The sequence below is a fragment of the Acromyrmex echinatior genome, chromosome 7 (assembly GCF_024713525.1).
Source record: "Acromyrmex echinatior isolate Ae372 chromosome 7, ASM2471352v2, whole genome shotgun sequence".
NCBI lineage: Eukaryota > Metazoa > Arthropoda > Insecta > Hymenoptera > Formicidae > Acromyrmex > Acromyrmex echinatior.
This window is the reverse complement of record NC_141858.1, coordinates 2,841,366-2,867,304: the sequence shown is the minus strand read 5'-3', so window position 1 is coordinate 2,867,304 and position 25,939 is coordinate 2,841,366. Positions and strand designations below refer to the sequence as shown.

Below are 25,939 nucleotides of genomic sequence, written 5' to 3'. Positions count from 1 at the left end.
GGATCTCTCTAGATCGGATCGACCTGTTACAGCAATTACACCAGAAAAACAGCTGGACGTTGCTCTCGCAATTACTGAAGATCGTCACAGTACAGTTAGGAGATTAAGTCAGCAATATGACCTTAGTGTTGGATCTACACATAATATTTTGAAAAAAAAAATTAAAGTTCCATCTCTATAAAATTAAACTTACATGAACTGCTTGAAGACGATTATGATAGACGCCTTGAGTTTTGTGAAACGATGATGGCTAAAATAGATGCTAATGGATATTTCTTGAATAGAATTGTATTTTCAGATGAAGCTACGTTTGAACTTAATGGTAATGTCAATAAGCATAATTTTAGATACTGGAGCGATAACAACCCACAATGGATGTCTGATACTCGCAGTATTCAATATCTTGAAAAGTTGAATGTCTGGGCCGGGATTATTAATAACAGAATAGTTGGGCCCTTCTTCATTGATGGAACTCTTAATGCAGTGAAATATGAAGATATGTTACGAAATAAAATCATATCGACGATTGAGGCAATTGTAGGCGATGATTTTCATGAGACATGGTTTCAGCAAGATGGCGCAGCTCCTCATTATGACCGAGATGTTCGTGCCTACTTAAACGCAGTATTTCCAGAAAGATGAATAGGAAGAAAAGGGGCCATAGAATGGCTACCCAGATCCCTTGATCTTACACCACTTGATTATTTTTTGTGGGGCTACCTCAAAGATAAGGTATATCAAACCAGCAAATCTCGCAGAACTCCAACAACGAATAAGAAATGAAATCACTGCCATTGATGCAGACACGATTCGCTAAGTTGTACAAGCATTTTATAACCGTATAGCGTATTGCCAGACAGCTGGGGGCGAAAACTTTGAACACTTAGTGAAGTAGAATTCAAATCATTGGAATTGCTGCAATCGTTTGCTTTAACGGGATTTTATCGGCTCAATGTCGGCTTCGCCTTCAATGGCCGAGCACAGTCTTGCCTTAACTGGCTGGACTCGATGTCGGCTTTGCCTTCAATGGCCGAGCGCAGTCTTGCCTTAACTGGCTGGACTCGATGTCGGCTTTGCTTTCAATGGCCGAGCACAATCTTGTCTTAACTGGCTGGGATTAATGCCAGCACAAACACGTGAGAGGCAAGGGGACTACTCACGTTAAATTAACACCCCGAAGGGATCAGTTTCCTGCTACATCCACGTCGTTGATCCTGGGTGATGCCGAGAGCAGAGAATACGCACATCTTAAAAATCAAATAACTCCGCCGAAAATGATCGCAGCGCCCTCTATGCGCAGTGTTTTGGATTCGTCTCGAAAAGACCTTTCAAATGAGCCCCCACTTGACCTATGTTGCTATTTAAGATTGTCGACCCCCCTCGTACCCCACGTGCCCCATTGGGGGCGGGGGGTCGCAACCCCTCTCAAGAGATAGATTTTTTGAAAAATCGTTTCACGTGTTTCGGCGTTTTTTCAAAAATTTTTTGTTTTTCAACTTATTCACCCGGTCCAGGACTTTTTGAACACCCTTATATATATATATATATATATATATAGAGACAAAAAGATGTCATGAATATATGGCCTCACTCGTTCCAAGCAGGGATATATATATATATATATATATATATATATAATACATTCATACAACGTTTTTTATTTATATTAATGTGTAGATTTATCCCTTGAAATATTAAAATGTATTTATGAATCACTCTGTATTACTAAAACAATCGTTGAACAAATGCATTTGGTAGCCAAATTGTTATTACGTCTAAAATTGTTAACAAATATTTCAATATTCTTCCACATAATCTATGATTGCTTGCATTTGTTAAGATATTTACGATTATTTGCACAATTATCAATTGTTATTAATCGCAATTTGTTTCTATTAATTTGTTTCAGGACAATTTCATTTGAATCCGTCGATGTATCGCAATGTCTGATATGCGAGAGCAAGATAAATTTACCTATGATGATGAAATGTCGGCATACTTTCTGTCTGCAATGTTTCAAAAATCGTCTTATGATGTCACGCAAAAGAGGTATATTATATCTGAAATGTTATTTTTTACAAAAATAAATAATTATTTTATGGTACAAATTTTGGTTATGTCATAATGGTTAATATTATAATCAATATTGTATTTTATATGTAGCATGTCTGACAACTTTTGAGTGCTCGTGTGTAGATAGAGAGGATTAAACTCAGTCGAAAAGTCTTCCATTTTACAATTTTCGTGAGCTTTGAACGTGCATGAGTAGTTAACATAATATTAATTCTAAAATATTGATTTTCAATGATTTCTTACTCAAATACTATCAATTTTACAGAAAAACAGCAAAATACAAAAATTATTTATTTTCTTGTCATAGAAATCTAAGAATTTTTTCAGATTTTTTTAATTTTTTAATACTGCATTTCCTCATATACGCACTTCCAAAAAAAGCGATACACTAAAAATTTAGAAAAAAATTTTTAAATTTCAAATGATCATAACTCAATAAATAATGAAGATAAAAAATGCAAAATGAAGCTTGAAATGTCCACTTTAAGAACATTTGTATAGAAACTGTACTACTGGATTATTATTTTTAAAATGGCGGATAACAAAGTGAGAAAATGCAAAGTTGATAATCAAGAGAAGTTTGTGATGGTGCATGGCGTGAATCAGATGTGGCAGCTTAATGGAACAACATGCACGTAAAAGAACTTTACAACATGCATGTAAAAAAATATAGAACGTTATCTTTAAAACGCTTTTTTATCGATCTTGATACGACCATTTTCCATTGCGTTATTCCGAATTTAAGATATCAATTCAAATTATATTTGTTTTTTTTCCCAATATGAAATGCATGGAGTTTGATTCGGAATCACATTGCGTGCGTGCATGCGCGCGCGCGCGCGCGCGCGCGTGTGTGTGTGTGTGTGTGTGTGTGTGTATGGGACTGTTTGAATGCTTTCGTGAGTGTACATTAATAGTACGCATGACCTTCTCATGTGTGTCTACCCCATTTATACAATCTGTCATTCTTATCCTTTCAGTCCTTTAATTTCATCCTGCGTAATTGTCTTAATTGTATATGCTATTTCTTCAAAGATTCTTTGAAGTTCTCGCAGCAGGTATGCAGCAGATAATTTCTTACTTTTCTGCCAAGATTGTCCCATAGGTATTCAAATCTGAACAATTTTCTGCCTGAAGTTGATTTATTTATGCCAACTTCATCAAAGAAATCAAGCACTTTTCTCGCAACGTGTTGTTTCTCGAGCGTTGTCTTGCATAAACAAGAAGTTCTCTCTGATGAAGGATGCGTACGGAACAACATACGGAATGAATATGTCTTCCATACAGTACATATCTGCGTTCATTGTTAAAAAAGTGCAGATTAGTATAAGCATTTCCTGAAATTCTTGCTCAAACCATTATATAGTACACCTCCATTAGCCGTGCCTCTCACTTACAATCTGAAGATCGTTCTTCACTGCGACGATAAACTCGTTCTCGTCTATCTGGAAAATAGAGACAAAAACGAGATTTATTACGAAAAAGTACTTTGCTTCAGTCTGTGTAAGTCCAATATCTATGCCCAATTGCAAAATTAAGTTGAGCTATGTAATGGCAACGTGTAAGCAAAGATAGAGCCGCTGGCCTGCGCGGAAACAGCTTCTTCTGAAGGGGCTCGCTGAACAATCGCTTCCGTCGTTTGCTCCAATTTTCGTTGTGCTTCATCGTTTCCTGCGGACTCTCCATTAGAACTCTTTTCCTCGTAATGATTGGTAAACGAATTATTATACGATCCCGGACAGGCCCCTAAAATGTTACGTCCGGGCATCCGGCTCGCGGAGATATTTTCGAGAACGCGTTCACGCACTCCCGGTCTGCAAAATGAACAACACGAATATTATGAAAAGAACAAGAAGAGTTTATTATGAAATGAACACACGCCCGCACGCACGCACGCACGCACGCACGCACGCACGCATGCACCGGCTTAATAATTTGGCCGTAAGAATCAGTGTCAACTAAAATATGAATCTGGCCAGATTTACCAAAATTAGGGTCTAGATCGGAAGATTCTTAAAGTGAATCCATGATTCGTGGCCACTTCGACGATATATATCGTAATAGTTAACCGAGAAAGAATAAAGGCCTGCAAAGTGTAAGAATCAGATACATTCACTTGCCATCCTGATAACTTAAAGTCAAGCTGCTTATATAATAATATAGAGCCAAATTTCGGCCAGCCAGGCCGAAATGCTCTATATTTCTCTATCTTTGTCCTTATCCCAACATTAATTTTTGGTCCTTCGAGCCGGATCTGATATGGGATGCTCTCTGGAATGTGGACTGACGGCAAGCGGAGAATCAATCAAGTGTGTTATGGAATGCTGCATGAGTCAATCATGGATTCATTACGAGGTCAAATATCAATGCAAATGAACAGATTTCTAAGAATTCAGAATGCAGTGGAGGATGCTTCAGTGGAGCGTCTAAATTAATCTCTTGTCATCTCCTGCGTGCTTGGCTAGAAGTTCTCAAAGCAAATTGGACTAAGTTTCAAGTGGAGCATGAAAGGATATGTCAAGTACAATTTGAGGGGAGTCATACATGAAACATCGCACTTACGAAAGATGCCAGGAATTCTATGTCCAAGCGAAGGCTTTGTTATTCAATCAGCAGGGTACGAAGTTTCTAACCCCTCTTCTCGATCATTCGATGTTCTATCACCGGATGCTCGATCTAGTAATCGTCGAAAGAGTTTCAACGCAATTTATCACTAATCTTTGTCAATAATTGAGTTTGACTGAACAGTTACCGAATAGTCAATTTTTGGATAATTAATGTTTCCACTTCTGTGTTGACTTATTGGATACTGATAACTTTATTTACTTTTAACTTTTATAAGATATATTTCAGTCATCAATGCCCAATAACTTAACAAAGAAGTGGAATATTAACCATACAAAAGTTGACTTCGATAATTCATCAATTTTAGTTAACTGGATTAATAATAATCAATTATTTTCGAGACAATAGTCGACTATTAGTCGATTATTAGTTGACATTCAGATTTGATTAAAAAGTCGACTCTTAACTTCTCCAGTCTACTTATAGTCGACTTTCAATCGATTTACAATCGACTTTCAGTCGATTTTTAGTCGACTTTTTTTGAGACATTAGTCAAGTATTAGTCGACATTTAGACTGACTTTGAAGTCGACTTTTGACTTCTCCAGTTAATTTATAGTCGATTTTTAGTCAACTTCATGTTGTTTGGGTTGCTCGGGGAGATTCCTTAATTTCTATTCTCACCATCCACTTTGTCACAAGAGAGGCATTATCATGAGAACAATTGTTCTCATATTATTATCTCATCTTAGGTTTCATGAAAAAAATTTCATTGATACTACTTTCTTGAATAATGATTATCCTCTTGACTTCATTTTTTTCACTATACAGAATAGATTAAATTATCATACCCACAAAAGCAATATATATATATATACTTCTCAACCTCTTAATATATATAATAAAAATATATATAATATATTATAATAAAAAAGGAAAAATTACTCAAAAATTTTTTACTATCCCATACGTTAAGGGGGGAAACCACAGTAAAAGTTTGAAAAAATCGAAAAAAATGTTTTTTCACTTATAAGGTGCTTTAGGGTCTTAAGAATAACATACCAAAAGATGGAGTGCCGCAAATGCAGTCATTGAAATGTTCCAGCGTTCTGAAGCATTGCATGATGTGCAGTATGTAAGTTATGTAGGCGATGGAGACTCGAAAACCTTCAAAGGTGTCACAGATCCTAAACGGTACGAAAACGTGACGATAACTAAAAAGGAATGCGTAGATCACGTACAAAAACGCATGGACACCCACCTCCGTAATTTGAAGAAACGCACAAAAGGCTTGGGAGGAAAAGGGAAATTGACAGGCAAACTGATCGACGAACTGTCAATATATTTCGGGTTAGCTATTCGTAGAAATTGCGAATCAGTCGAAAAAATGAAGACAGCTATATGGGCCACATTACTTCACAAAATATCTACGGATAACCATTCCCAACACGACGATTGCCCAACTGGAGAAAATTCATGGTGCTCGTGGCAAAGGGCGAAATCTTCTAATACTTTGGCTACCTATACGCACAAATCACCAATGTCTGATATAGTTTATGAAGCAATTAAGTCAGTTTACGAACAACTCACTACGGATGATCTTCTCACTCGCTGCATCGGGGGTTTCACTCAAAACAGCAATGAGAGCTTCAACTCGACAGTGATGGCTCCGAAAATTATGAATTCCGGCAAAAGAATCATCGACATTGCTACGAACATCGCTTCGTGTGTTTTTAATGACGGATTAATATCAATTTTACATATAATCCAGGTCATGGGCATGAAAATTGGCCCAAAAAGTCACGAACTATGCATGGACTTGGATGAGAAACGCATACAGAAAGCGGAACGATCTTTGAGTGAGGGCGCAAAACAGGCCCGCATCGATCTGAAAACAATTCGAAAGGCCAAACAAGAGCAGGAGATAGATGAAGAAGGCCAATTGTATGGCGCAGGCATCGCAGATTAGAGGTATATAAAAATATTATATGATTTTACAGTACTTAAAACTTTAAACGCGTTTTTCTCGAAACCACTTTTTTTAAACTGAGCGGACACATAACTCGAATAAATCTTTACCGATCGGTTTCAAATTTCGACAGTATATTCAGAATACCTTTCTCTATGGAAGTGCGTAGGATTTTTTTTTATGTTACATGGTTTTTTTTATCAACAATTTTATGGAGTTTTTTTTTGTTAAATTTGCAAGTTTTCCTTAAAACGTGCATCATTTTGTGAAAAATTAATATATCGAAAAAATCCTACGTACTTCCATAGCTATTGATATATAGAACCTAAAAAACTGTCATTTTTTGTTCCAGGTCAAAAATTGAGGACTCTAGATGTCCGCCCATGGTCCCTCCTTCAAAAATAGGCGCCATCGGACAAGTGCGGCACAGCCGCCATTTTGTACTAAAAATGTATGAAAAAATTCTTATTTGTACTTCATTCATAATATTATAATGCTTATTTTACAAATTTTTGATTGATCATTTCATTGAGCCAAAAAAAATTCCCGAAAATATACTTACTTTTTCGTGCTCTACTGTGGTTTCCCCCCTTAAGTCGGTTTCTGAAAACTTTATGCCCATGCTCTTAAAATAAATTCAAAATTAGCCTATTCCATCCCTAATATCCTTAAAAATTATAATACATAAAAAGACCAATTGGATTTCTTATCTCATCAAGAGATTGTTTATAAAACATATTGCGAAGATTGTGATGCCAGCTACGTGAGTCAAACGAAGTTAAAAACTAGATTAGGAACACAAATTAAAAACTAGAACAAGTCAGATATAAAGAAAAAAACTGGATCACCATTATCACTAATCACAGAATTAATTGCAACCACGAGTTTAATTGAAATAGAATAAGAATTTTAGATAGTGAGCCTTACAACAAGCAATTAATATCTGAGACGGTTCACATAAAAAAGCAACGACAAGGTTTAAATAGGGAAAATGACACAGAATCGCTACATGAATTCTATCTCTCTATTATACAATCCCTTTCCTTCTTCTAGTCCTTCTTCCTCCCCCTTTCTCAGTTACCCTCTCCCAGCCAGTTTTTATCCCCTCACTTGTAGCCTTAACGTTTTCGTCATTTCGTAACATCTAGTTAGACAATAAAAACATTCTATCGCAATTTGCTTTATATTATATATTTTTATATTCCGACTGATCTTTTATTTTTGGACATTATAACTCGTTTTACATATTTTAAAGTAATTTTCATTAGTTTTATTTATTATGCAATCCAATTATTTTCACTTTTATTAAATTTTACTAATTGTTTCTAGATTTTTATATACCTATATTATTATATTGGTTGTTTTACTGTTTCTATAGTATTTAACTTTTTGATAATTTAATCATGATACTTTTGTAACGAACAATAACATTTTACATATACATTCTTAATAGTTGATAATGGAGCCTGCTATGACATCTATGATGCAAATGAACACTTCTAAATTATCAACGTGATAACCATAGGATAGGATCTAGCGACCTTACATCAGTTATTAATCTGTATTTTTATTCATTATTTTTAAGTCGTCTACATTTTAATTTTTATTTTAATTAAGCCGTTTATAATTTAAATTCTTATAATTTAATTTAAATAATTATATTTTATTAACATTGAGAATGACCGACCGTCATTTGTAGGTATCTTTGTCTAATACATTATATTCTTGACTTAATACACTATATTACATCATTTTTTTTTGGTTCGTAGCACAATTTTATTTATATTATTTGAGCCATTCTTCACTATATATTTTATTTTACGCGGGCTAAAATATGCGTTCACCGTATATTTCTTATTTTATTTTTTCTTTTATTAGGAACAATTTTGATTTTAACATTTGTGAAGTTTGTAGTAAATTAAAAATGTTTTATGTTAGATGTTCGATTTGTATAACAAATATCTCATATATACAGGGTTGGTTCGACGGAAAGACCTTGAACCCTATTAAATGATTTTTAAAATGAACAGCAAAAAATGTGTTTTTTTCCCATGATTGAAAAAAAAATCTTTCCGTCGAATATGGCCAACCCTGTATATATATATATATATATATATATATATATATATATATATATATATATATATATAAGATATAGTATAACGGTCCGCATAATTTTTTAGACACTTCCGACAATTAAAAAAAAAATTAAATGGTGAATATTCATCTGTTTATATCAGCTACAACATGTGATAAAGGAATTTTAAAAAATTCATTTTTCATAAAAAGGAAATCAAAGTCATCTTAAATTTTTTAAATGGTATCATATAATTTTTTCCGTAATATTGTAAAAGTCTTCAAGACGAATTCAAATCACTGTCGAAATGCTTTTATTGATGTTTTATTGATTTCATTGCATATTTTATTAAATAAGTATGTATTTCCCACGTTTGTCGTGTGATGTGATAAAAAAAAATAATAATCGAGACTTTATTTGTAACTGGTAATAATAATATTTATTTTACGAGTACAATTTTATATGACCGTACAGGACGAACACCTTTATTGATCTGTTATTATAATATTTCTTTTTTTATTATTTTTACGCTTAGGGGTTGCATTAAAAACCGCTGTTCACGTTTAGATGGCAGTAATTGCGTATGCTATGGTCAGAGACATCTGCTACTTATATCATTTTGAAGTGTGAACATTTCCTACTAAAATTCAGTCAAGACGTCATCCTTGTTTACATATGTGCTTTTCTATAACTGAATTAAAATGGAAAGTGATAAGTTGTTTTTCCGATGTGTACTTTTACACTATTTTGATTTGAAAATAAGTGCAGCTGAAACTCATCGATTGCTTGCGGAAATTTATAGTGAATCTGCTCCATCGAAAACAGTATGTAGAGACTGGTTTCGACGATTCAAAAGTGGTGATTGTGACGTTCACGACAAACAACGAACAGGTCAATCGAAAAAATTCGAAGATGAACAACTGCAAGCTCTATTGGAAGAAAATCCAGCTCAAACACTCAAAGAATTGTCTCAACAACTTAAAATCGATAAATCAACTATTTTACGACATTTACAAGCTATGAGAAAGATTCAGAAAGAAGGAAAATAGCAGCCACATGAATTGATCGAAAATGACGTTGCCAACCATTTAAACATCTCAATTTCTTTGCTTGTAAAACATAACAAGAAGAGTTTCTTGTGGCATATCGTGACCGGCGATGAAAAATGGATCTTTTTCAACAATCCAAAACGCAAAAAATCATGGGTCGATCCTGGCCAACCATCAATATCGACTCCAAAGCGAAATATCCACGGTCACAAAGTAATGCTCTGTATTTGGTGGGTGTCGTGTATTATGAGCTGCTTAAACCGAACGAAACAATCATCGCCGAACGTTATCGACAACAATTGAAACGTTTGAATGATAATTTGATGCAAAAACGACCATCAATTGCATCAAATCGTTGAAAGGTGATTTTACTCCATGATAACGCTCAGCCGCATGTTGCTATAGCTGTGAAACAAACACTGATGGATCTCGAATAGGAGGTTCTCCCTCACCCAGCGTATTCTCCGGACTTAATACCAAGCGATTATAATCTGTTCCGATCGATGCAACATGCTCTGGAAGATACACTTCTATAATTATAGCGAAGTCGAAAATTGGATTGCTGAATGGATTGACTCAAAAGACAGACCATTCTTTCGTTGTGGAATTCAACTTCTGTCTGAAAAGTGGCAAAAAGTCATAGCTTCCGAGGGAAAATACTTTGATTGAGATATTCATATATTTTGTTATTGAAATAAGTGCTCAAATACAAAGAAAAAACAGCGGTTTTTAATGCAACCTCCTATGTATGTTGTGTTCTCGTCAGAGGTTGTAACTATTGCTGTTACAAATTTGATATTTTAAGTATCAATAAAATCAATAAAATTAATATTTCGATGATTTAAATTCGTCTTGAAGATCTCTACTATATTACGGAAGAAACATATGTACTACTTGAAAATTTTAAGACATTTTATGAATAAAAATCTTTTAAAATTTTTTTTATCGCATGTTATAGTCTGTATAAACCAGATAAATATTCACATTTTAACTTTTTTTTAATCGTCGGAAGTATCTGAAAAATCGTGTGAATGGACCGTTATGCTGAATACTCTGTACAAACCACAAATGGAATTATGATAACTATTATTATTTATATTTCAGACAGCAGTCCTATTTGCCCTGTATGCAATGTAGCAGCAGTGACTACAAAAGTAAATAGAAAAGAATCGAAAAGTGCATTAAGCTTTGTGCCTTTATCGCCAATACTATATGATAAGAGTTGCCGTACTTGTAATGAAACTTGTAAGAATGTCAACAAATGTAAACACTGTAAACGTGTAAGTATATAAGTTTACTTAAAGATTTGGGTTAAAAACTTTTCGTTTCAGGAAAATTATAAATCTATGTAAAAATTCGCTTTGCGTTATAAACACTATTCGTGGATGTAGTATGTTACACCGCCCCTGAAGAAAAGCTTCACCATAAACTAGAAACATAAACTTTGGATTGAATCTCGCTTTGCGTAAAAAGTTGAAAGTTCATATGTAAATACATATATGTATTTATACATGAACTTATAACTTTAACTCTTGCGTGGAGCATTATAATGTGACCAGAAACAATGGATTTTTTCCGGAATTATGCTGTTAGCCTAATATTCAATCCTCAGGTTTGAGCCTGGGGAATTCATACGGGATAGGGCATTTTTTAATTGCCCCAGGCGGATATCTCTGAAACTAAAAGAGATATGGGAAAAAGTGGTATTTAAAAGTTACAGATTTTCTTGGAAATAACAGATTTTGTATGGAGCATTATCAAGATCAAGTCAACCTGAATTTTTTTTATAGAAACCGCAATTTTTTATTAAATATTCTTGCAATTGAAGTCGAGACGTTTTCAAAACACTATAATAAAATATTTTTTATTAAGCACTTTTCGAGTTATAAGATTGTTTTTTCGTGCTGACGCTCGAAGCTCATTTTCAGCGTCAAAACAAGTCATGTGATCAAAATTGATGCTTGGTATTTGTCAATTTTGAGCATCTGTTTTGACGTTCGAATCGAATGTCAGCAAGAAAATACAGCCTAAGACTTAATAATTACTGTACTGTTGACATTAACATTACATAAAGTGTAGGTTACTTATTGTTAGTCAGATTTAATCTGCATGTACGTATGTGAATGGGGAAGAGAAAGGAGAGTCAAAGTTATACATACTCTGTTCTTGCTTTTATTCATTACATAGATTATGTTTGATTATCAACTAATTCCAGGTCGACTGACATAGTTTTAAAGAATCGCAAAAAACCGAATTTTTCTAACTTTTCCGCGGACTTTTGGTATTTTTCCCGAGGGTAGAAAAATTTATTGAAAAAATTCACACGTTAGGTAAAATCTATAATATCATATTTGTTTCTTGGTTCTTTTGAGAAAATTGCCTATAGGATACAGCCGACAGTGAGATAATTTGGAAAATTTACCGTTTCAAAAAAAGACGTCAAGTGCTACTCTAAAAAAAAAAACAGTTACATAAATTATTATATGTGCTTGTATGTGCGCTCCTTGAAGAAAAAAATGATTATTTATTCCAAACTTATTACAAATTTATTTTCCAAACTATGAAAATATAAAATAATAATTTTTTTCGAAAAATATGTGAAATTTTTAAATTACGCCAATTATAAAGAAAAAAATTTCGTTAAAACACTAATGTTATATAATTAAATATTAACAAGTCAATGATCGAGTTTTTAAAGTTGAAGGATATTACACACAATTAAGTCAAATAAAAAATAATTTATATATTAATTATGTTTCGGAACTATGATCCCTCTTCAATTAATTAAGATAATAATATAATAAAAACTAGATTTACATGAGTCAGTGAACTGTTAATTATGGACGCAAAGTCACAAAAATTTTTTCTTTATTAATCGCTATCATGGGAATATATTAGGTGTATAAATAAATTTCCGCCGTTTGACAAAAGACGGTGCTACTAGCAAGCTATGGTTAAAATTGTCTGATGTAAAACATTATATCGTAAGATTGGACATCTGTCAACAACATAACCTTGAAGTACTAGCGATTTTGTATCAGCATCATATATTTTTTTGTGCGAAAATGCCGAGTTTTGAGTCGAATAAGCGGGAACTTTTGATTTACTTCTTTAATTTGAAGAAATCTACAGTTGAGGCTCATCGATTGATAGTAGAAGCATATGGTGAGGCTGCCTTAAGTGAGAGAAGTTGTCGTGAATGGTTTCAAAAATTTAAGAACGGTGAATTTGACGTCGAAGACAAAGAACGTAGCGGAAGGCCGGAAGTGTACGAAGACGCGGAATTGGAAGCATTATTGAATGAAGATTCGTGCCAAACGCAAAAAGTAATGGCTAGCGATGGACAATACTTTCAATAAAACATTATGTATCGTTCTTTCACAATAAATGCTTAATTTTTTATTGAAAAACGGCGGAAACTTATTTGTACACTTAATACAATATTAATATTTGCCCAGATAATTTTAAAACAAATTTTGCAATAAAGAATATAAATTCAAAAACAATAAAAAACAGAATAATAACTTTAGAAAATAGAGTTAATTTAGATAAAAATAGTATAATGGAATAATAATGAAAACGATTCTAATTCCAATTTAAGAAAACAGTTTTTTGTAATACCATATTTAAGTAAAGTATCGGAAAAATTTTAAAAATTATCACATAGTTAGGCTTTAATATTGCTTACAAACCTATAAATAAACTTAATAGATTTATTAATACTGGAAAATATCGTGTATGCGAGAAGGACCATTATGGAGTGGTTTATAAGATAAATTATCTGAATTGTTAATCTTCTTATGTCGACCAAACAAAAAGGAAATTAAAAACTCGAATCAAAGAACATAAGATTAATATAAGAAGATCCATCTGCGATGTCAGTGGTTTCACGTCATCAAGTGAATGAGATGCATGAAGATGGGATAATATTAGGATTTTAGATACAGAACAATCATTATTCAAAAGAAGAATTTCTGAAATGATGTACATAAAAAACTAAATAAGTAGTATTAACAAGCAAAATGACTCTGAAGGAAAGTTTGCTTGATGTTTATCTGCCTTTTCTAAAGAAAGATCTCTCTCACACTTAATAATAATTCTATAATAGAACAATTTAAACTTTTGACATATATATAAATAGCGGTAATATATGACGATATGGACAAATAATAATACACAATGTCACGACGAATTTCCATCTGCGTGAGGAAAGTGTTTAAGATTCATCATTTTGTCTGTAAAACAAGTAACGAATTGTTAATCCTCATAAAATTAACTAGAAGATATTAACGATAGTTGAATTTTTAAATTAGAATCTGAAAATTCTTGTTCTATTAGGTGTTGGAATTAATTCGTAGCGTTTTTAATGAAAGAATGTTATTTATTTCACATGAGCATTAAAAAATACATTAATGAAAGTACTTCCCATCACTTGTAAAACGCTACGAATTAATTCCAACACCTAATATAATTTGCAATATGATAATTAGCGCTGCAACCATATGTTGTATGATGTACTTTCACAAGATGAAAGAACACGTTTATACTGATTTATATTTTTTACGGCTGAATTTAATGTCAGATTTATGTAAATTGTGTGTTTTTTATTGATATTTATTATTTTACTGGCCAGATTGTGACCGAAATGTCTAAAGATTTTTATTAATGTAATGACTTGTTAAATTTCACAAACAGTATCTAGTGCTGTGGTTTTATACTCCTCTTTTTGTACATTTTTAAAAACATTGTCTGCTGATCGTAACCCTTGCGATATCTAAGTTTCTCCTACAAATTATTATCCATTCTTTCCTTGTGATCATTTTCAATCATCGCACAACCTGATCTCCGATTCCCGGAGAAATTGCTTAAATGCATTGACCTAAAAAACGGAGGAACCTCAATTTCTATTACATCATTACGTAACAACATGTTCCATTAGACTGTTCCATTTACTGTGTAAATGCAAATATGAATAAATTAAGAAATTAATATAAATAATGGTTAATATCTAAATTTAGTTCCCTTACATGAAACTAAATTAAGAGTTATTAGACATGACATAACTGTTTCATAGACGGATATAAAATGAAAATTGAGAGAAACAATGGATACAACAGAACATGTACTTACAATGACGATAAGTCTTTGAAAATAAATCTATATATAAAGGATCGAGAAAAAGTGTATCGTTTTGTAGATTCAGATCATACTATCATTATTTATAACTATAATATTACTATATATGCGTTTGTAGCGCATTCTTCTCTTATAAACAGATGAATTAATCAATTTAGTATCAATCATTTAGTCAATTTATATTTGTATCGCCTTCTTACTTTTTTTAAAAAGATAAATTTATATAATATAATATCATGGCTTTTATAGTTTTTGCTGTCTTCTAAAGAATGTATAAATTAATTACTTTAGTATATTTCTTGCGAAGATTTTTAACTGTAACATTAGGGAAAAGTTACTCAATCGTTACTTACAACGAGTTGGAACGGTCACTCGTTACTGAAAAATAGTAACTCATTATTTGTAACTTTTACCCATCACAAACCAGGCAGATGACGATAATAGTAATGACAATAACCTTTCTTAAAATTTGAACAAAATTTGGAACTTCTTGCAATATCTCCGTTCGTAGGGTAAATAGAAAAAAAATAAATGCACTTCCATTGTAATTCGGGTACCAGCTATCGATTGACCATACATAGATTTTAATCGGCATAGCCATTATTGAGATATAATAATCGATATCTCGGAAAATTCACCGCTTCCGTGTAAAGATATCCAGCGTTGTCTCGCGCTAAAACGCTACGTGTTTTCTTAGCGCCGAGACACTACCGTGGCTCTGAAAAAAAATAAGAGCATGTATAATACATGAGTATAAGTTGTCGATTAAGTGTATTTAAAACTTGAAATTTCTTAAAAGAAGAGTTAGAGATGGAGGTAAAAGTCAAAATCTTATATTATTTATTCGTAGGCTATATCTGGTGATCCTAGTATTAAGGAGACTAAAAAATTTCCGAATCTTCCAATTATAAAAGGTATAACTATAACAAAAATTATAATAAATGCATGATTAATATTTAAAGAATTATAAATTTGATCATTATTAATTAAATTTCTACAAGATTCTAATTCTAATTGAATGAATATTCTTATTGCTGATCCGATCATTCCTGATCAAATAGTATAAAATAAAGAATTTCAATTCTTTATGATTAGTAGAAAATAATCATTTATTCATATTCATATATATGTATTATATATAATAAACAAACGAGACAGTTGTTATTGAGATCCGATAATCTCGATTTGGCGCAACTCTGCTTGCGTATAGGAACATATCAGTGTCTTAACGCCGAGACACTACTATGTCACCAACTTATTATTTTAATCTTAATATATCTTACTTAGCTTAAATTAACATTTTGAATCTTAACATTATTACAGAAATTCTGTGATGACTGCTGGTCAAATCATGTCAATGATTTGAAAGATGAACTAGTTAATATAAATGGAGACCTCAAGACAACAGCAAAAAGATTTGAATGTAAAATAAATACCTTTCAGGTAGTTGTAATTGATTAATTAATTTATCTTTTTAGATTAAAAAACATTTTTTAAATATTTAAACTATAAATATCTGAAAAAGTTAAATGTCTTTTAAGCCTAAAAACGCAAAATGTCGTGGTTAAAATTAAGCAGAACATAATATAGTCAAAAAAACATATTTGTATATGGAACATTCCATGTAAAAATGAACCACCCATTTTCAAAAACGTTCCGAATTTTAACAAAACTATTGATGTTGATGGATTTGAGGATGCAATCTGTTGTGCAAAGTTTCAGATTTTTAGTCCAGCTAATTTAGTAACTAAAAAGAACTGTAAAAGAAAGAAATTTTGCGATATGTTGTTGTACACATTTCTTCCTAGATTTGTTTGGATGGAAAGTAGATTAATAAAATGAAGTCAGTGCTGTTTTCTATAGGCAAGTTTGCTCTTTCATGTGATGATGTTCTATTTTGAGTAACTCTTCATTATCATTTCTGTTCAATTTGAAATTTTTAAAGTCGCGATATAATCAGGGGCCAATATCGATTTGTGTTCTTAATAGTTCTAAATATAGTACTCCAGATACCACAAGACGTCTTCAGGATCATCATGATTATATTCCAGGAGACATTTTGAGAACATTTATATATCCAAGGAATATCTTGAAGACATCCTCAGAACATCATTTTCAAGACTTTCTAGGACAGTTTTTGGATAGCCTGAGGATAGCTTAAGGATGTCATCTTTAGGACTTTTAAGACAGTTTGAGGACATCCTCAGGTTATCCTCACGGGACGGCCTCACGTCGTCATCTTCAAGACTTCCTAGGACAGTCTCGAGACGTCCTGAAGACAACCTTATGATATATTGTGGATAGATATAAGACATCCTGGAGATAGTCTAAGAAAAGAACGTCGTTTTCAGGACTTTGTCATTGTCATTTCCTAATCATAAGTTAATATTATAAATACCAGCGTATTGTTTTGTTTCCATATAATTCCCTCAAATATTAATAATATTAAATATTTAACTGTCAGCAGAGACATGAAATTAAGAATGGTTAAAGTAGGAGGTATAACATTGGTAATGACTCGATCACAAGCGTGCGATTAGCTCAGCGTAAATGTATTTGACTACCGTAGATTCAAATCTTACTGGCGATGTGACGCGTTATTAATTATTTGTAGTTAATAAGACAAAAAATCGGTATGTGAAATAGTAAAAATATAAATTAAACTGGAATAAAAGGTGTTGCAGCCTCAACTACAACTAGCATTTAAAATAGCATTTAATCATGTAATAATCCGAATTGCGTTAATATTTCGGAATATCAACCCAATTCAAATAATGCTTAATTCGCGATTGTGAATGAGTATGTTTTAATAGAACAGTTACGACAATCACGCATGAATTCCAAATGCGATCGGTCAGCACCGACCGCACTTGACAATGAAACCAGGGCAAGTCCCAATTAAGCTGACCAGCTCAGCATCTTAAAAAATAAGATATATACCCGCTTCTTGGATCGAGAAAGAGAGAAGTCAAGTAAGCGTGGGTACAATACGTCGCGTACGTTTAGTCGTTATCAAAAAGTATCACTCTATAAGTGGGAACGGCCGTCCAGGGTATCTCTCGGTAACGTGACACCCGAGCCGCGATAAAGTCGTTGACCGTATGATAAATTGATCAACAAGCAAGTTGTATTATTAGTGAGTAAACGTTTGTAAAAAACCATTGGTTCTGAAATTCTTCTCACCTCACGCCCTGAATCCTCGTTATTATCCCTAGAAGGGGTGTAACAAAAAAAATTATTCTTTTCTATTAGATTAGTTTTTTTTACAAGATCATGTAAAAATCCTGAATATATCCTCGGGTCCTCCAGAGGACGCTCTTGGAATCGTTTACAGGACGTCGTCGGAATCTCTCTGATGATACATTGAGGCGCTCATTTGATGTTCCACTGGACGTTCCTCGGGACAACCTGAGTCGAATATAAGATTCAAACATTCTGAGAACGTCCTTACTACCTGTCCTGAATGTCCTGAGAACGTCCTTTTGCTAATTGGGACTATACGGCGACTTTAATCGTTCGATACTTAAATCGTATTCTGGGAGACCCAGCCGTCTTCGAGATATAATTCCAGAAAGACAGCGATACAGGACAAAGTATCCTACTACTCGGTTATGCGTATTGCGTCGCACCGGCGTTTTCCAAGAATTACAAGCGTATATATTTCCAAATAATTTCAATACAGTGGAGAATTTAAAGTCATTTGACATTGCTGTGGCACGACACTGCATGCCTGAGCAATAGACATAAATCGGTCTTAAAACTTTGCTAATCTTGTTTTACATGTCATGTTTGGTCAGTGCTGAATGTTAATGTTTCAGAAGGGAATAAAGTGATTGTGAAGTCCTTTTTAAAGCATTTAAGTGTACTCTTTCTTATTGTTTTCTGTTTGCGTATAATTATTGAAATATGACATTTGACTGCTATTTATCACCAATGCAAACAAACATAAGTAACGAGACGGAAAAGTACAACAGGAATAATACTTACGTAAATAATATATATCAGGAAAAACTAAATAGATAATTGCATCCAAACAGAAAACAATAGACTCACTTAACAAGAGCACTTAAAAACGTAAATTATACAATTTTATATGATCGCTTTTGTTATCGTATGAAAAACTAATCCAGCACTGATTAAGCATGACACGTGAAACAAGATTGCAGCAAAGTTTTAAGAGTGATTTACGCAGTGCCGTGCCTCAACAATGTCAAATGAATTTAAATTCTCTACTGCGATGAAATTATTTGTTGAAATATTACGCTTGAAAATCGTGGAAAAAGATGGTGCGGCGCAATGCGTATAACTGAATAGTTGAATACAAACTTTGTCTTGTATCGCTGACTTTTTGAAATTGTTACGTCCTACAGACGCCACGATTTTTTCCTTCGGCTCCACGTCGCGACTATGGTTGACGTCTGCGAAATTCGAGCGGAGTCTTCTGATAATGGTCTGACAGAATTGAAAAGAGGGACCGGACAGGCTCCGCGAAAACTCGTAAATGCCAATCAACTCGGAAGGAATAACAACCTTAATGCAGGCCCGAAAAGAGACAAGATTACAAAAGACATTATAAATGCACCGAAGTCACGCAATAGTAAAAATCTAAGCTTTGTTGTGCGAGACTGACCAACAATTTCATTTTAGGAAAACCGGCACCATGTCGCGCTTAGAAAATCATAAAACGCATGGGATAACTTCCCACGGTAGTGTTATCTAAGATCAGACTCGCGACTGACAATGGTTGCCCTGCATGCAAAACTAGTTGTGTACGATAACCATCTGTTTACCTAGCCATATTTTCCGTGAGAATAACAGAATTCGTCATCCGTCTGGAGCAATCTTGGCTCTTTAAAGAAGAACGTAAATCACTTCTTCTCGAAACTCTTCTAACGATGTACTTTAGATTAACAACGATAGGATGCTATAAAAATCGTAAATCTCGCGTGAGATTGCAACTAACTTTTGCATCCTAGACAAAGGGCACAACGCCCTTTTTTCGGAGTATAAATAGAAGTCCCGCGGAAGCGCAGAGCGTCAGTACAGAATTTTAAACCACTCGATCCACGTCAGTGAAGTTCGCGATCCAAACTATTGTTGCGATCAGTACGAAAATCAAGCTAACTCGGTTTACGTTAGTGCAGTCCACGAGTTGACCTATTGTCGTGAGCAGTGCGGAAATTACTAAAATCCGCGCTAATTATGCCAGTACGCGATTCTATAAGAGTGCGAAGTTGTGGGCAAATCGGCACTGGAATCATTAGGCGTACGCCACTGCGACTGCTCTTCTGACACTCTCCACGGACGACAGATCTCCTTCGACGAGTCACCCATTGGAACCTACCCGATATCTTGGGGGCAGCTAACAGTAAGTCGCCATTCATTTCAGTCGACCCCCTCGTTCCCCCGCATGGAAACACATACATTTGTACTTATATATACTTACGCGTTTCCAACGAACATACACACACGTCATTTTAATCCTTTGGTTTGTAGTGCATTAGAAAACACGGACGAATATGTCCGGAGGAGTAGGCGGGACCGTCCCCTTAGGCCACCCACAATCGCGCCGCCACAACCGACTGACGAGCAATTTAGCGAAATCTCCTACTCACCAACATTAGAGACACAACTCTTAGATCTCACCTCTCCTCCTGTCATCGATCCTGTTATTCGAGAAATCCTGAATTATTCCTCCCCTCCTCTCGAACGATTCCCTCTCCCTCCTCCTTGGATCAGCTCCCACCTTTCCCGTTTCAACCGAATCGTGAAACCAATCGACTGGGATCGGTTATTCAGGCTATATTCGTTCCTCTCCAACGAAGGGGATAGAGTAGTCACTGTGTACATTCCCGGAAACCCCATCCTTACACCATCCTTTACAAGCACCTCATCCCGATGTGCTCCTGCAACACTTTCCTCGCCTCCCATGCCCATTAATCCTTTTCTCTCCACGCAAACGCACACACACACACACACACACACACACACACACACACACACACACACACACGCACGCACGCACGCACGCACGCACGCACGCACGCACGCACGCACGCACGCACGCACGCACGCACATAAGGTGTTAATTATATTTTTATATAATAAAAAAAGGATGGAAGAAGTCTATTATATATAACATTTTTTTTATTTTTTCATTGTTAATAAACGTAACTTAGAGTATATTTCCTTCTCTTTTATTAAAACCACTTCTCGCATTCACTTCCCTCTAATACCTGAAGTCGCATGAGGTCCAGTCCCGGGTCAAAAGGATTAAGTTCCTTGACGCAAAAAGTAGGACCGACGTTTGCACTGTCCATCGGAATAGGTGTCATAGCGTTCCTTCGGACGTTGACCCATATTCCGGGACCGAAAAGGTGCGTATGACTCACAGGTGTTCGCCTCCGCGCGTATACCTGTGAGATTGAGTCTAACCGTCTTTCCATTCCCTCTCCATTCTCCCTCATTGTCTCCTTGATCAAATTTCCAAGGGTTTGGACGTAACAAAATTATATTTCCAAAACTCTCAGAATGCGACTTCGATGAAAGTCGCCATGTATTATATTTAAAGCTATTAAGAATGAAAATGGGTACTAGCACCTGATTATGGCGCGATTTTAAAGATTTCAAATACTTGAACAGCAATGATAATGAAGAGTTACTCAAAATAGGACATCACTACTTGAAAAAACAGAATTTTTTCTGTAGGAAACAGCTTCATTTTACTAATTCCACTTTCAATTTAAAAAAAAATCTAGAAAGATATATAAACAAATCACAAAATTTCTTCCTTTTACAGTTACTAAACTAGTTGAATTAAAAATCTAAAACTTTCCACAATAGATTGCAATTCTCAAACACAACAATCAGTAAATTTCATCAAAATCCGGAACATTTTTGGAAATAGGTGGTTCATTTTTATATGGAATATTCTATATGTATACTTATGTGCGAAACAGTTAATTAATTCTTTTATTACAGGTTAAAGCAAATGAAACAATGAATTTCGTCAATAGAGACATAGAAATTAAAATATTTGAAATTAATAAAAAAAGAGAGAGTCTCATTAAGAAAGTTGAACATATGATCGCAGCCGGAGAACTGTCAGTTAATAATATAAGACAAAAGATGCAGAAAACACAGATGGAAATTAACCAACAGAAGGAAATATCGTATGATATATTATCTAATAACGAGGAAAAGGTATGAAAATGTTAACTTTTAATATTTTAAATAACGCAAGATCAAGCCAAGTTTGTTAGCAGCACCAAATTTTTTTACATAAAAAATTTTTCTATTTATTAAATACCACTTGAATTTTATTCTTTAAAAATAGTTATACAACATTAGTGTATTAACGAAATGTATTTTCTGTTTATAAATAGCGCAATTTAAAGATTTCACATATTTTTGAAAAAAATTATTATTACTTTAATAGTTTGGAAAATAAATTTGTGTGTAGAATAGATTTGGGATCAAAAATCATTTTTTTCTTCGCTAAGGTGCACACATACAAACATGTATACTTGGCATCTTTCTTTTACTTTTTTGTAAAAAAGGTAAAATTTTAGAAAATATCTTGAATTTTAGAAAATATCTAACGTGGTTCTAATATTAAATCATATAAAAAATAAGAGCATAAAAAACCACAGCACAAGTTATAGTTTGTGATATATAATTATTATTACATTAATTAAAACATTAAACGTTTCGGCCACAATCTGGCCATCTTCAGTAATTCAATGATATTCTTAAAACGCAGAGTTACATCTAGTTGACATTAAATTCAACAGTCGAGAGTTGTAATTAAATAAACATGTTCTTATGTATGTGAAGATGCTTCATGCAGTAATGTTACACTGTCAATTGTCATATCAAGAAAAGTGTAGAACAAGAATTTCCAGATTCTAAATAAAATTGTATATATTAAAATCTTCTAGTCGGAATATAAAGAAATAGAATCATTCCCTGTTTTTCAGCAAAAAAACCAAACGATGAATCTCGAATATTTCTTTTACACAGTTAGAATTTTGTCGTGACATTATGTGTTGTTATTTGTCCTATCACATATTTTACCATTATTTATATATCTGAGTCAAAATTTTTAGAAAGTTCTAGAATTGTTTATTAACAGAAAGAGACATCCTTTTTTAGAAGAGGAAAATAAACCTCAGGCAAACCTTCCGTGTCACTTTGCTTATTGATACCACTTGTTTGTCTTTTTATATGTATCATTTCCGAAATTCTTCTTTTCGCTAAAGATTGTTCTCTATCTAAAATTCTTATATTATCCCAATCTAATTCATGCATCTCATTCATACGGTGACGTGAAACCACAGAAATTTCGGAAGAAGGTTTTCTTATATCAGCCTTATGTTCTTTAATCCGAGTTTTTAATTTCCTTTTGGTTTGGCCAACATAAGACGATTCACAGTTTAAGCAATTAATTTTATAAACTACTCCGCATTGGTCATCCTTAGGCAAAGAATCCTTTCCTGTCTTAATAAATGTATTCAATTTATTCATAGGTTTATAAGCTATATTAAAACCGTACATATGTGAAAGTTTTTTAAATTTTTCCGAAACTTTGCCCAAATATGGTATCGTGAAAAATTTTTTTGAAGTAACATTAGAGTCACATTCATTATTAATTTCTTTACGATTTTGATCTAAATTAGTTCTGTTTTCCAACGTTTTAATTCTATTATTTATTGTAGAAAATATAAACTTTAAAGGATAACCATTACTTAGAAACGTGTGAATTAATTCAGAGATGTTTTTTTCATGAAATTTAGGATGGGATAAGAATAGAATTCTATCAAATTGCCCAATAATAACTCCCCTTTTGTGTTCTAACGGATGATTCGAAAAATAATTAAGATATCTCCCAGAATTGGTAGGTTTTTTATAAATATCGAAGATGATATTTCCTTCCTGTCTCATTAATTTAACATCTAGGAAATGTATGCCGTTATCATCGCCAAAGTCCACAGTAAATTTAAGCCTTTCATGATATGAGTTAAACAATTCTAGAACTCCTTCAACTTTTTCTTTGTGTATAGCTAATACAATATCGTCCACATAACGAAAATAAAACGATGAATTAATGTTATTCTTGGTAATGATTTCTTGTTCAAAATCTTGTAAAACAATGTTCGTCAGTATGGGGGACAAAGGAGAACCCATTGGCATGCCAAAAATCTGTTTAAATATTTTATTATCAAAACTAAAAAATGTAGAGTTAATTATAATCATAATTGCTTTGATAAATTCATGTAAAGGAATCGAAGTCTTATTCTCCATAAGATTCCACCTGCGTTCAATACTTTTTGATACTAATTCGGTCGGAATATTCGTATACATGGAGACCACGTCAAATGATATAATACTAACATTTGTATCAATTGCTTGACCATTGAGTTTATTTACTAAATCAAAGCTATTTTTAACGAAACTGAAATTTTTTATATTATTATTGTCAATGATTTCCTTTAAGAAAGTCACCAGTGGATAAAAAGCACTATTAATACAACTGACAATCAATCTTAAAGGGTGACCTTCTTTGTGAATTTTTGGCAAACCGTAAGATCTCGGAAGTTCGCCGTCCGAAACGTACAATTTTTTATATAAATTAGAATCAATGTACCCCTTATTTTTCCAATTTTTTAATAATTTCAACCAATTTCAACAGTTATTTTCTTCGTGGGATCTTTTTTGATTGAATCGTATGTAGTATGATCATTAAGAATCTCATACATTTTTTCTTTATAGCTATCACGACTCATAATTACGGTGGTATATTTCCCTTTATCCGCTCTAGTAATTAAAATATCAGGATTCTCTGAGATGAATCGCTTAACCTCTCTTACACCTTCGTATAAAATTGTGTTTTCAAAAGATTTACTATTACAATTCTTAATCGCTTTAAGAATTTGGACAGTTTCATTCCTAACATTTTTACGCGTTTCATCATCCGCCCTGAAAAGATTATATTCCACGTGTTTGATGAACTCACGTGTAATACCATCCTTACTAACCACGTTATTAGGCAAATTAAACTGTTGACCTAATTGTAGTAAGGCTAAGGCTTTATCTGAAACTTTAGCATTGCTCAGATTTATCAGCCATTGTTTATTAATATTATTTATATCAAAATTGCCATTAAAACTTTCAGGAGTGATATTAATATTGTATGATGAATGAATTTTGTCAAAAAACTTTCACATATGTACGGTTTAATATAGCTTATAAACCTATGAATAAATTGAATACATTTATTAAGACAGAAAAGGATTCTTTGCCTAAGGATGACCAATGCGGAGTAGTTTATAAAATTAATTGCTTAAACTGTGAATCGTCTTATGTTGGCCAAACCAAAAGGAAATTAAAAACTCGGATTAAAGAACATAAGGCTGATATAAGAAAACCTTCTTCCGAAATTTCTGTGGTTTCACGTCACCGTATGAATGAGATGCATGAATTAGATTGGGATAATATAAGAATTTTAGATAGAGAACAATCTTTAGCGAAAAGAAGAATTTCGGAAATGATACATATAAAAAGACAAACAAGTGGTATCAATAAGCAAAGTGACACGGAAGGTTTGCCTGAGGTTTATTTTCCTCTTCTAAAAAAGGATGTCTCTTTCTGTTAATAAACAATTCTAGAACTTTCTAAAAATTTTGATTCAGATATATAAATAGTGGTAAAATATGTGATAGGACAAATAACAACACATAATGTCACGACAAAATTCTAACTGTGTAAAAGAAATATTCGAGATTCATCGTTTGGTTTTTTTTGCTGTAAAACAGGTAATGATTCTATTTCTTTATATTCCGACTAGAAGATTTTAATATATACAATTTTATTTAGAATCTGGAAATTCTTGTTCTACACTTTTCTTGATATGACAATTGACGGTGTAACATTACTGCATGAAGCATCTTCACATACATAAGAACATGTTTATTTAATTACAACTCTCGACTGTTAAATTTAATGTCAACTAGATGTAACTCTGCGTTTTAAGAATATTATTGAATTACTGAAGATGGCCAGATTGTGGCCG

General features: G+C 33.3%; 2 protein-coding genes across 3 annotated transcripts in view; both read left to right on the top strand.

Annotated features, from left to right (window-relative positions):
* The window catches only part of LOC105155055 (uncharacterized), a 556,628-nt gene that overhangs the window by 145,701 nt on the left and 384,988 nt on the right, over positions 1–25,939 (top strand). For both annotated transcript variants that reach the window (XR_015545556.1, XM_087407517.1), the window contains exons 3-6: positions 1,910–2,049; positions 10,837–11,012; positions 16,192–16,311; positions 21,850–22,071. Coding sequence is in view for 1 of the 2 variants with exons in the window: in XM_087407517.1 (XP_087263643.1) it covers positions 1,910–2,049; positions 10,837–11,012; positions 16,192–16,311; positions 21,850–22,071 (658 nt within the window). In the remaining variant the exon portion in view is untranslated. The remainder of the gene's footprint in view (positions 1–1,909; positions 2,050–10,836; positions 11,013–16,191; positions 16,312–21,849; positions 22,072–25,939) is intronic.
* On the top strand, positions 5,719–10,944 carry LOC105144430 (uncharacterized). Its single transcript, XM_087407518.1, has 3 exons — positions 5,719–6,608; positions 6,959–7,057; positions 10,837–10,944. Exon 1 carries the CDS (start codon positions 5,734–5,736, stop codon positions 6,604–6,606), a length of 873 nt encoding a protein of 290 aa, XP_087263644.1. The 5' UTR covers positions 5,719–5,733; the 3' UTR covers positions 6,607–6,608; positions 6,959–7,057; positions 10,837–10,944.

Coding starts and splice junctions, on each gene's coding strand:
- LOC105144430 (XM_087407518.1), top strand. CDS start 5,734: ATGTTCCAGCGTTCTGAAGCATTGCATGATGTGCAGTATGTAAGTTAT.